Source organism: Octopus bimaculoides, chromosome 10 (genome assembly GCF_046866305.1).
Source record: "Octopus bimaculoides isolate indiv1 chromosome 10, ASM4686630v1, whole genome shotgun sequence".
Lineage (NCBI taxonomy): Eukaryota > Metazoa > Mollusca > Cephalopoda > Octopoda > Octopodidae > Octopus > Octopus bimaculoides.
The window spans coordinates 46,999,253-47,012,857 of record NC_142937.1 but is presented as its reverse complement, the minus strand read 5'-3'; the positions used below and the strand labels follow the sequence as shown (position 1 = coordinate 47,012,857).

General features: G+C 36.3%; 1 protein-coding gene across 3 annotated transcripts in view; it reads left to right on the top strand.

The window, feature by feature from the left end:
* LOC106874196 (uncharacterized) overlaps window positions 1-11,799 on the top strand; it is a 120,301-nt gene extending 108,502 nt beyond the window's left edge. For all 3 annotated transcript variants that reach the window (XM_014921854.3, XM_014921862.3, XM_052971167.2), the window contains exon 2: window positions 9,107-11,799. In XM_014921854.3, coding sequence (XP_014777340.1) covers window positions 9,107-10,627 — 1,521 coding nt within the window. In that variant the 3' untranslated portion in view covers window positions 10,628-11,799. The remainder of the gene's footprint in view (window positions 1-9,106) is intronic.
* The last annotated feature ends 1,806 nt before the right edge of the window (window positions 11,800-13,605 follow it).

Here is a 13,605-nt window from a genome sequence, read left to right as displayed (position 1 = left end):
GGCCAGACAGACAGACATATAGATAGATAGAATGTTGGTGGAGACCCACAGTGTTGTTCTTTAATGCTACTCACCATCAAAATTACAACAGTCTATATCAACAAATTTCAACATATTTATTTTTCCCACGGCACACTCAATAATCACTATCATTTCGTTTTTAACCCCAAAGTTCCTGCGCGGCACTTCGAGCTAGTGTCATATACTAAAGACCAGGGTCAACCAATACCTTGTGAGTCAATTTTGTTGACGGAAATTGTACAGAATCCTCTTTTTTATAGTAAGAGTGTATTTGCCTCTCACCGCTTGAGATCTGGTTTTTCTTTCTTTATGGCCCAGCAAATTAGTTTGGCAAAAAAAAAAAAAGGCCGAGAGAATAAAGTACCAGAATAAAGTACTGGAGTTGATTTAATCGAGTAAAATGACATAGTGCCCCACCTTAGCTGCTGTCCAATGAGTGAAATAAATGAAATAAGAGAAGTACTGGGGTCGATAAGGTCGACTAAAAATTCTCCAAGGCGCTACCCCTGCACGACCACAGTCTAATGACCTTAGTCTAAAATAATACTAATAATAATAATAACGTCAGGCCGATTGGTGTTTATTGTGCAGTTAATGTGGACTGTAAAATCTCATAAAATAGTTTCGTCTTTTGCATCGATAACTAGTCGGTGTGGGGTGGGGGCCTTGGTTCTTATCAGTTTTTAGCATGTCCTACATCATAACGTTTGCACGGGCTCCAATGAATGTATTGTGAACCTAATCATTCCTAACTTTATATCCAGTTGGTGTCATTGTTGAACACACTGAAACTATATGCTCTATTGTGTCAACTTGTTCGTCACACAGACTGCATCTTGGCGCTGTTGCATTTTTGAGGATGTTTGCTTGGTATTTTCTAGTAAAGAAGTTCTGATCTTGAGGAGCAAGGAAAAATCATTCCGTTTCCACGTTTCGCAGCCAGTGATGCGTTTCTTGTTGATCAACATTAGTGCCTTGGTTCCGAAGTAGGTATTGGCGGAGCAGAGATTTTTGTTGCCGTATGTCTTAAAGGATTTTAAACCTCCCCTCCTCCACCAAGATTATGCTTTAATTCTGTTGATTCTAGTAGGTTAGCTTCATTTGTCATTTCTATGTTATTGCTTCTTAGTTTTCTGTATTTCTCTCATTACGGAGTGAAATCTCTTGTTTTTGAAGATTTTTTTTACCGTCATCCAATCTCTGGTTTTATTCAAATATTTTAGCAGGTCAATCGTGGCTTTTTTTTATAGAGTAATTCAAGTTGGGTGAGTTCTCTTCTAACTCCTTTTCTCGACAGGTTCATGTTTGCTTTAGCGTGGTGCATTTTGGTGGTAGTGAAAAGTTTTCGTGTTTTTTCCATTCATCTTCTGAAGGTCACATAAGTTCTAGTTGATAACATTGAAACTGGTTGAGTGAGGGGCTTGCTGCCGCTTTTCGCGGAAAAACAGTTACGCTACGGGATGTACAACACATCACAAAACAGAAAAAAAGGAAGAAATAACAGATATTATTTCATTAGTCGTATTGTTTTAGTTAATCCCCAGATGAACTCTGAATGAATACGAATATGATCAAAGGTATTCCAGCTATGACCATCCCATCTCTATAAATTCATGTAGGACTACATTACTAATGCGCTTTTGTTTTTGTTTTTGTTTAAGACGATTTAGCTGCTGTGATAACAGTTGGTGATGTCACACTTGCCATTGTCATAGTAATGACATATAATTGCAAAAGTTGGAGAAATAGAGAAAGGGTGTGTAATTGTCGGTGCTAAATGTTAAATATCCCCGATTAAACATAATTCCAGCTCTCCAATAAAACATCTTTTCATTTCTTTTTTACCTAGTTTTAGTTTATATTTTTTGGTATCGCTGTTGTTAGTTTTGTTTTGGTAGATTATAATTTTTTTTAAGGGAAGGGCAGTTGTTACTACTAACTTTAGCCGTTCTAGTTGTTAGTGATGTTTGTTGTTGCTGTCGCAGTTGATGTTGTTGTAGAAAATAAAGGTAGTATTAATGGTGGTGGTGCTAACTTCTGTAAATGGTGTGATTTGCGTTCAGCCAATGGCAAACGACATCCTTGGTTGAAATTTGTCTGTAAATACTGGTTAAATTGTTTATTGGAGACATTGGTAGCGTGTTTGATGTTATGTTTGTGTTGTTTAATCGTTATTAAGGAGAGAGAGAGAAAAAGACAGAGGAGGAGGAGGAGGCAAGCAGGCAGACAGACAAAGAAAGAAAGAAAGAAAGAAAGAAAGAAAGAAAGAAAGAAAAACTACATTTGTCTATGCCCCATTATTCAACTAAAAACAAAAATAAAAATCTGTTACTACTTGTGTTTCATTTGAATTCCGAGACGAATCATTCAATTTATTCTGGAACAGAAACTTTCGTTAGCATTCTTCAATATGCCACAAAGCATATTTCTCATACACAAAACGATTGTGTCTTATCTGTGCACGAAACCAACCTGTCGTTCAACAGCACACACACACACACACACACTCAGATGTTGACATGAGAGTAACGCTCAACCTCTCTCTCTCTCTCTTCAATCTCTCTCTCTCTTCAATCTCTCTCACCCCCACACTCATCGCCTTTCTTTCTCTCTCTCTCTCCCTATCACTCTCTCTCTCCCTATCACTCTCTCTTGGCCTATATATATGTTTGTAAGTACGTTTGCGCATGTGTGGATGCATGTGTGCATGTATGTATGTATGTATGTATGTATGTGTGTGTGTGTGCGTGTGTGTGTGTGCATACGAGATCTGATCAATAAGTATCCGAAGGTGAGCTAGAATCTTAAACTTAATGCGCATGCACAGCAGAATTCAAGGTCAATCTGTGTCAAGCGGCTTCCCTCTGCATACTTTAGCTTCGTTACTATGGTAATTATTGATCAGACCACGTATATGCCTTGCCTTGTCTTGAATCGTCAATTCCTTGGTGGTGCGGGTCACCGGAACGCTGGCGTGGTATGCAACGTATTTTGAGCATTTTTAGACTTGACGCAGCTCATCCCATTCCATGTTTGATCGCAGCCGAGTTCTTCCAGAAAATATAGTCTGTGTAGAAATAGAATATATGATAACCAATTCCTCTCGAAGAAAAATTTTATAAATGGCATTATCTTTGAAATATTCAAAGTTGGCAATTTGGTAGAATCGTTAGAGCGTAGGACAAAATGACTTACGATATTTGCTCCAGCTCTTTACGTTCTGATTTCAAAACCCGCGGATGTCAACTAACCCCTTTTATCATTCTGGGTTGATGAAATGAATTAGCGACGAGGTTGATAAAATAAATTACCAGCCCTGTACCGATCGGTGAATTGGTAAAAATGAGAAGAATGGTTTGTATTCTGAGTACCCAGGCAGGCAGATGTGGCCAATTTGTCTAATATCTGGTGTGTCGAAAACGAATATATACATATATATATATATATATATATATATATATACACGCATATACACATACACACACACACACATATATATATATATATATATATATACACACACACACACACACATATATATATATATATATATATATATGTACACACACACGCAAAATTTCATTAATAAAATAATATACATGTTTTTGAAATTTATGAGGGAACAAATTTGATCTGGGTACCGAATAGTAGATATGTCGTCCTTTCGGTAAGAGATACGAAGGTTCGCATCTGATAAGAAAGCATTAAAAAAATGTAGTGTTTGGCCGTTGAACGAAATGGGAAATTGACGAGAACTTTAGTTTATAGTGCTAAGAATATATCAACATAGGTTGTCCAAATATCTGTGCCATGTGCTTTTCTTTGCAGTTAGTTTTGTGAATTCACCATCTTTCTGATTATTTTCCCTCTAGATTTCGAGACAAAGCCGTTAATGTTTTCTTTGTCTCTTATCTTGGGGATTTCCGGTCAGTGGGATATGCGACTAAATCTATCTTCATTTTGCAGTTTTCTGTTCTGTTTTCAAGTAAGTGACCTATGTGGATCAAACCCGAGACTTGTAAACGAAGGAAAGAAATTGTGTTGGTCTGACGTCACAAAAATCATTAACAAATAAAATGAAATGAAATGGCTCCATCTAAGTAAAACGGGTCGCGCACTTGCGTTATCAAAAGCTTATTTCTGCCCTTTGGCACTCCTTAAAATTAATATACTAATATGAGTATTATGAAATGAACGCAGAATCATCGCTTATCAGCACCGAAAGCTGTACAATTTAGAGAACCATGATAATTTGGCACTATGTCAATTGGTACTCACAGAATGAAAGATACCATTCACAAAATATTTCCACAAAAGTACCGGAAGCCATCTTTATGTTTCTTTTGAAAAGAAATGATAAGTTGACAATATATTTATGAATCTAAAGAGAGGTTTGGTTATAATTAAAAGGAAACACAAGACCATTGCTGGCATACACACACACACACACACACACACACACACGCACACACAAATTTAACAAGTGTCTGTCTCCAAACAAGTTGGTGATCTTAGAATATTTCAAATCAATATTTCGCGATTTTCATATTCATCGAAGACGCATAGAACTCTCGCTCTCTTTCCGTTTTCTTCATATTACTTTTTGTGATGTGGAATTTTCGACGGTGACAGCAATTCTGTTCCATTATTATTTCGTCTTGTTAAGTCAATTCTGAAAGTAAAAGGCAAAGGCAAACCTACTCCAAGACGTGACTGGCATTTTATTTAGCGAAACCTCCCTACAAAAGAGTTGACCGTGGTAGGATTGGAATTCAAAGTACAAAGTACAAGAATACACAGAGGAAAGTATTTGATCCGGTGATCTAATGACTCTACCAATTTACCATTTTACATTTAAACTTAGGGGCACTTAGAGAGATAAAGACATCGTACTTATAGCTATATTGCGTTTGATCGTCAGTCTGCTTGAATGAGGCTGATTTGGTGTTGGACAAAAATGAAAGGAAAAAAGTAAAAAGAAAATCCTTTTTAACAATATAACGTATTCGTTTTATGCACTGAAAAAAAATTGGGGTTGGTGGGTTGATGCTCATTCTGTATACAGTGAGGCATTACACCTCCCATAGTGATAAATCATAATAATTGGGATGAGGATGTTGTTTGTTATAAGAGTTATGACGATATGAGATTAATGCTTTCGGTGTTGTTATCGACATTGAAAGATGTAAGGTATACACTGATCTATAATTTCGTTTCGCAATGTCAATTGGTACATTGGAATCAAAGACACCATTCACAAATAAATCTCAGGCCGTTATCAATTTCGTGAGATTAAAGTAAAATAAATAACAAAAATAAGTATAAAAGGCACACAACTTTAATTCTCACGTCCTCTTCCAACAGATACATACTTATCTCAGTGTTGCCAACTTTATTCTTTTAGAACTAAATTTAGCTCTTATATACATTTAGCTCTGATTTCTTATAATCTAGCAGATAGTTTCAAATATATTTGATTTTGAAATATATTTGATCTAAGCTGGATTTTTCTCTGCATTTTCCTCATTCATGGAAGACATAATAAAAATTCAAGCGGGTACTTCTGTAATGTGTTTTGAGAATGTTCAGTTTCTGTATAAGACCCACTTGAGCCTGACTCTTGCAGAATCTTTTATTTTCTTCTTTCAACGTACAAAGTATCATTTTGTCAAAGTAGCCAGCACGGAGAAACTTTTGTTTCAACCACCAAATTCACTTCAGACCACACACCACCGTTTTAAAATATAAAATAAAATCACATTGGCGAATGAAATCCCAGATACATTATAGTTGAAATGAAGGTGGGACTGTTATGCTTTCAATACCTCGATCAACTTCAGTGTTTCATCTAGACTAAAAATCGGACAACATTTGAGTTATATATATATATATATATATATATATGTATTATAACCTCAAACATAAATATAAAAGAAAAAAAAATATATATATATGTATTATAACCTCAAACATAAATATAAAAGAAAAAATTCCTGGCTTCAAATTTTGACACGAGGCTAGCAATTTCGGGGAGAGGGAAAGTCGACTTTATTGACCCCAGTGCTCAACTGGTACTTATTTTATTGGTTCCGAAAGGATAAAAGGAAAAGTCGACCTCGACATAATTTGAATTCAAAATGTAAAGACGGACGAAATGTCACCAAGTATTTTACTCGGCGTTGCTAATGATTCTGCCCTCTTACCGTCTCTTTCAACCGGGTTATGATAATCTCTAATGAATATAGCCTTGTCAGTAAATATTGATTAAATACGGTTATAGATGATAGGGGTTTAAATTTTGTAAATAATTGGTAGATAACTGGATTTCCTATTTATTAAAATATTCGTTCGCCAGGTTTAAGTTAAGAACAAAATTTGTTCGCATCTAAATTTAAGGTAATATTCCCTAAAATCAACTATAGTAGGATTAGTGTCAGCTGTAATTTGTAATCCTCTCTCACTAAATAATGGGTTCTTTTCTAAATTCATCCAATTCATAATCTTTTATATTGCGAGAAATTAAAATGCCATCGTCTTTGTATAAGCCTCCTGACAGAGTAGAAAATCTTTCATAGAAGGGCTCAAATCTTTCACTAGTTTCAAGAACTAATGAATTCCCTGTTGAATGAATTATGATTACGTGGCTGCGTATCCCATAGATACGTGTACTATTAGCGTAATCCTCCAACAGACTCAGCGTGAAACAATGTGTGAGAAGGCTGTCTTTGAATTACAGCTACAATCCATCCGACGTTATTCCAAACTGTTTCCTTCTATCCATTTTCACTCTTTGAGCTTGAAGCAAGACGAGGCAATGGTGAAAGACACTTTCCAAAATGAAAAGACACGCTTGAATCAAGCGCGGATTTTGTGTTTGTGAAGCTTTACGCTTAACTACTAAAACATGCCTGCATATGTCTGTAAATATATGTACACTCACACACACGCACCCACACTACGAGAACAACAGCAACAACAACAACAAATACATATGTTGTTTGTCGTAGCCATCAGTTCATAGATAAGGACAAGATGTTTGTATTTATTAGTCGATTTCAAGTGAAAAGTTAAGATTTCTATCTTAATTTAAACTTAACAAACATAAAACTACACTCCCTACATCCACAAATGTATGCACGTACATTTACACATTGGTGTACATGAAACACATAAACACGTGCATGCTTTCAATCTCTCTCCACCTCTCTTCTCTCTCCCTCTCTCTCTCTCTCTCTCTCTCTCTCTTTCCTTCCCCCTCTCAGAATTGTTACTAGAACGGGGGATAGTATGACTCGCAGTATCTTTTCCGACTTTCTGAGCTCTAAGTTCAAATCACACCGAAGTTAAATTTGCCTTTCATTCTTTCGGGATTACCTTTTATCTTTTCCTTGTTTCAGTCATTAGACTACGGCTTTGAACAATTTTTAGTCAACTGAATCGACCCCCGTACTTTTTCTTTCCTTTTTCTTTTGTTCTTTTATTTTTTTACCTGGCACTTAATTTATCAGTCTCTTTGCCGAACTGCTAAGATACGGAAACGTAAACACACCAACACCGGTTTTTAAGCGGTGGTGGAGGACAAACACAGGCACAAAGAAATACACACATGGCCGACTTAGGTTGTAGACTTAGCCCTCACCAGATTTAACACCACTGCCTAGCACCTTGAATACCTTTAGTGGAGTCTACTCTGTCTGATCTCCGTTTCAGCACTTCTTCTCCAACCTCCCATCAGTTTCGGTAACTTAGTAAAAGGCTCATGGGTACTATTTTCCTACCTTAATAAAAGATTTTAAAAATTCAGATTTAGTATCTTTTACCATCAGTGCAATACATGTTCCAATACAGTCAAGGCCGAAGTGACTATTATCCTTTCGAGCTCTCATGATGATAGCAAACAATGTTCTATTTAGTATTAAACTTCATAACAGACTGTGGATTGGTGCTGGTCTTTTACTTTCTGAGTTCGTATCCCGCCGCAGCCAAATTTGCTTTTTATCCTTCTGCCGTCGATTTATTGCTTATAACACCTTCCTTAAGATATTTGGCCTTGAGCCTAAACAAGAAATAATATTGAAGGAAATATAAATACATAGCTTTTCTCTTTGCATTCGTACAGGCACTATCTATCTATCTATCTATCTATCTGTCTGTCTGTCTATCTATCTATCTATCTGTCTGTCTGTCTATCTATCTATTTATCTATTTATCTATCCTTCTTTCTGTCTATCTTATTGCTTTATTGCGTGCGACTCTGTGTGTGTGTGTGTGTGTGTGTGTGTGTGTGTGTGCGCGTGTGTAATAATAGCCTTGAAGCCACCCTTCGGGCGGCATTCAGGCTAGCTCCTGTGGAGGGCACCTTTGAGGTCTTCGGTCCCACTATCGGGCCACTTCGTGACCCTCTACTCTTGTGTAACGAAACTTATTTCTGCAAATGTGCTAAGCACTGATGTTGGTCAGAGTTTAATCAATAAGCGTAGGAGCGAGATAAATGCAGCAAAAATAGGGGGAGCATAGGGCCCAATTTAAGCGGCCCTTCGGACATTGAACCTTACGATACTCCCTGGGAGTTCATGGTATGAAATTCATTGTCATTGCTCCGATTTGGTCGCTAATGCCATGTATTTAGTTAAAAAATACAGTAAAAATAGGGCCAGTGGGGCCCCAATTAGGCGGTCCTTAAAAAAATAGACCCCCTTCGGATATTCGCTGGGATTAGGGGACTTGCTGGTTTGAGTTTTATTGTCCTTCTCCCAACGGTCTAAGAGGAGTTAACGAACATAAAAACGTAACGATTAAGATAACATGCGATTCATTTAAAAAGGGGAACTACTCTGTTAGATATAATTAGTTACCTACCTTAGCAGGCATCACTGTATAGCTCATGAGAAAATTGTAAGATAGGAAAGAGAAACAATCAGGCAGTGATGTGTGTGTGTGTGCATAAAATTTACTTGTGTGTGTGCATGTCTGTCTGTGTCTGTGTGTTCTATTTTATCTTTGTGTATTACCATTTGATAGATTATTACTTTTCCTCTTCGAATATGACTAGATATTTATATTTATCTTTAATTTTCTTTTGCAGAGAAATTGCTGTCTAAAATGGGTCTTCTACTCTTTGATGTTGCTGTCTCTTTTTCTGCACGCAACCGATGCTACCAAACGGGTTCACTGCCAGAAAGGATGTTCTTGCAAACACGGTGAAGTGATGTGCAGCAAATTAAAATCCTTCCCTAATGACTTACCTAACACCACCATGTCCTTGGAAATCCTCGACTCTAATATAACAGACATCCCACCTGGAGCGTTAGCATTTTCATCAAACATTCGCCACTTAACCATCATGAACAGCAAAATTGATAAAATCCTCACCTGCGCATTCAGCAATCTTAAACGCATTCGGATCACATTTACTGGAAGTGCTATTGTTGAAATACAAGAAGGAGCGTTCCGCCATCTGGTGGATGATGTCATCATTACTTTGAAATATACAACTATATTTCGTTTACATAGTTTTGCGTTTGATGATTTGCGAAATGTTGATGAGCTTCACATATCTCATTGCAGTTTTAAGTCAATTAGTCCATTTGCATTTAGTAAAATACACAACGTGAAGAAAGTCCATATCGCCAACAACAACTTTCCAATCCTTCCATCTTTGACATTTATTAATGTAAAAAATATTGGACTGTGGGACATGGAATTTAATACATTTTCTGATTTTGCTTGCAACCCGTTTAGTTACCTGTTTTGGAATGTTACCGAAGTGAATGTTGTCTTCAATAGATTACCATGTTCTTGCGAAGTGGCTAAATTTTTGCAATTCGATTTTCCTTTCCCTGAACATATACGGGAAGCTTTTATAATTGAAAACATGTGTTACGAAGACGGAAAGACTGAAGACATGTTCCTCACCAATTTAGTTCAGAAGCAAAAGAAATGTGAAAGCTTACGTCTGGCAAGTTGTACTGAAAACGCAATGAACTCTTTAGAGGTGATTTGTCAAAAATCTTCAGTCATACGCACTGATAAGTTATCATCACTGATCCCTCATGCTACAGTTAATCCTGATTTATCGACAGTCAGAGATCCAAACGGTGTTTATGCTGATGAAAGAGAACCCCTCTACAACAACCCAACCACAAAATTTGACAGTCAAGAAAAAAGTGATAGCCAAAAGAAAAAAACAGAAACCAAAGACGACATGATCCCTAAGGATGGTATAACTTCTGGTGACAGAGAAGCATCTGCTGATGGTATTAATGACGAATCCAAGCATCCAGATTTGGGATCGGCAAAAAGACATGAGCCCAAAGATGAAGTCGATGTGGTTATTAGTCGAGTCCTAAAAGATACCAGTACTTTACCCACCCCCAGAAAAACCGAGCGAATGAACAAGAAAACCAGCAACAAAGCAGATTCCATCAGCGGACGTATTGGGTCGATTGTCACTGAAACACCGAATCCTAAAAGTACGAAGTCAACTTCTCTTCAGCTGCAAAACCAACCATCTAAAACAAGTGGACAGTCTGCCCTGCTTGCCTACACAAAATTTTGTATCATCTCGTTTCTGTTGGCCATAAACTGTGCAGTGCCATATTTCTAAAGACATGCATGTGTACGTAAATGTCATAAATAAAGTTATATTTTTGTAAATATTCCTTAAGTTATCTTTAATTCCCAAATCCTAAAGAAAAACTATTGACTGAGGCAATGTTTTCAGAAACCGGTAGATCTAAATTCAAGAATGTTTCTTTTCATAGCCTAAACACTTGGTCTACAGCATTTGTACGAACGTAAATTTAGCAAAAAGAGAAAAAAAAAGCCAATTGGATAGAAAATAGGTCTACCGCGCGTTTAATTGCCAGATAAAGTGGTAATCCTTCCTCTGCTAGATAGAATTAGTCGAGAAAGGTTAAGTGGTTTATCCAGGGATGCAATGTAACATCTATACTGGAATGTGAACCCATGGCAACCATGTGAAAAAGTATTTCTTCGTAGAGACTCATGTGTGTAACATCTGTATCTACGCTCATTAAGGCTAAATTCTTTAATGATCTACCTGAAGTATTTCGGTATAAAATTGTCCGGGTGTTTCATTGATTGTGATTTTGTCTTCATGTGTAGTGAGTTGACGGGAATGGTAAAGACCGAGCTAATAACGTTAGAGAATGAGCTAATAAAGCTAAAGACCAGGCTAAGAATGCCTTGCAGCTTTTAGTTTCGTCCCTTTACTTGCTGAAGTCAAATTTTTCCAGGCTCATCTTTGCTTTTTCTCACATAAATATCTATGGCCTTGAGCCATCGTAAGAAATCTTTTACTTTGGCTTGACTTACAAGTCATGATTTCTAGTTTAGAATGACCAGTAAATACAGTATCAAAATGATTTATACTGAAACTTATACAGATACACACACATACAGACCCATTCGTTCTCATTGTACACACACACACACACACACACATATCAATACTACATATATCAATAATGAAACACAAAATTATCATACTGTTTGATGTTCATTTTCGATCGTCGAGTTTGGAATTGTCTTCCAGTCCGATTTTGTTAATATTTGTACAAAAACAAATGGTGGCAGTCATTGGGAGTAGAATCTTCTAAAATAATTTGTTTGAATAATGTTGTGTTCTTGTTTTTGTAATTCCTACCAGAATTTGTACTATAATGCCTAATTTCGTGATTTTTTTAAAATTCTAAATTAAATTATATTTGAATTAAAAAAATTATATCTGGATTAAAGTATCTGTTCCTCAATTAATTAAGTCTTTAAATTTATCATAAGTCATCAACATGGATTGAACTGTCGTAATTGATGATTACACTGTCGCTGTCTGTGAACATCGTTCTCTTTCTTCACTCATTAAGCTGTTATATGTATGCTATATTTACAGACAAGTTGCTATACCTTTTTCTTTACCTGTCACTTTATGATATATAGTATAGAACATCAATAAGACCTTACCAAGGTTCGAAATTAGTTCTGTATAATAACAAAATGCCAACTATGAATTCAGTCGGACGAATTCCATATCGCCTTTCCTTCGTCTGTGGTTTCAACAAGATGAACAAATGGAATAAGAATTGCGTGTACCTTTCTCAAAGGATCAGTATACGGACTTATGAGTTATTAAATGATCATTCTCCGTAACATAACGTCAAGATTTCATTAACAGCTTCCGGTGGATTAAGATGACCGCATCTGCAACGTGTTACAACTCAAATTGAAAGACGATGTACTCTGTTCCCGGCACTCGCTATGTTCATAGTTGCTTTAAGCAGCAATGGCATTATGTAACTGACGTTCCATTCTTCCAGCATTGCAGAGAACAAATCTTCATGGCTTGATGAAAACTTTGAGCATTTATTACAATATAAACTTCATTGAAAAATCTTGTTACTACTTTCATGTTCTAGCAGCCAAATACGAAATCTGAACAATCTTGATATATAAAAGTGAATTTGAGACTATTCGCAAAGTTGAAAATGATTCGGGTCGTTTCTCGATAAAAACATTATCGCTGTCAATCAATTTTCGTATTGTTCATCTCGGACATATTTGTCGTCTGATGAACTGAAATAAGTTTAATGCATTATCAGTAATGACAACAGCTACAGAGTATTAACAGATGTGTTGCTTGTTTTCTGTTACCACAGTGTATAAAATAGATTGCAAAGAGCAATAGATAATGTTCCACTGTAAAAATGAAAACAAGATTTTATATGTGGTGTGTCCTATATTTCAATGTTTGTATGTCATATCCTTTCTTTAATCATAACTAAGTTGTTTTTCTTTTTTATAGAGTATAAAAAGATTTTTAAAAGTGTAAGAGCACAAGATGAATAGTGAACAAACAATCCATAGAACTTAGAGGGTATATGTAATGGAGAGAGTGACAGAGACTTTCATGCAATCACTGGAAGAGAGAGAAGTTGAAAAAAATCATGAATATATGACAAACGTATAAAAGAAATTCAAACATTATGGCAAGCAATCAGACGGCAATGCAACTTTTGCTCTTCAGCTTGGTATAAAATCCAAGTTGTGTGTGTACCAACAACACCATCCCAGATATGATAGCACATCATTATACTTGAATATTGATGATCAGGAACATACTAGGACTCTGTGTGAGTGTGTGTGTGTGTGTGAGAGATTGTAGATTAAGATAGATTGTGTGACTTTTGTATTTGCTTAGAGGCCTTTAATAGTGTGTTATGTCAGGAAGATGTGTGAAGTAAGACTGTTACCTTGATACATCGTAACGGTTGCGTTTTTACTATCATTTCCGTTATGTTAACGGAAGAAGTGCAATTGTGGTAACAAGAGCTGTCTAAGTAACGTGTACATGACACTTGTGTGCGGAAGGTTAAGGAAGACTGAACAGTAATATCATATGTATAAATATTTGTGTTGTTAGAAGTATCAGCAAGTTGATCATTAATTATCAGAAGGAAGAGTATGGAAGACATGACCAAACTGTATGGTACAACAGAGTTGATGGGAGGTGGATTGGAGATAAAACTTTATCAATGCTATGAAGAGTCAACCGATTCAGACATGATG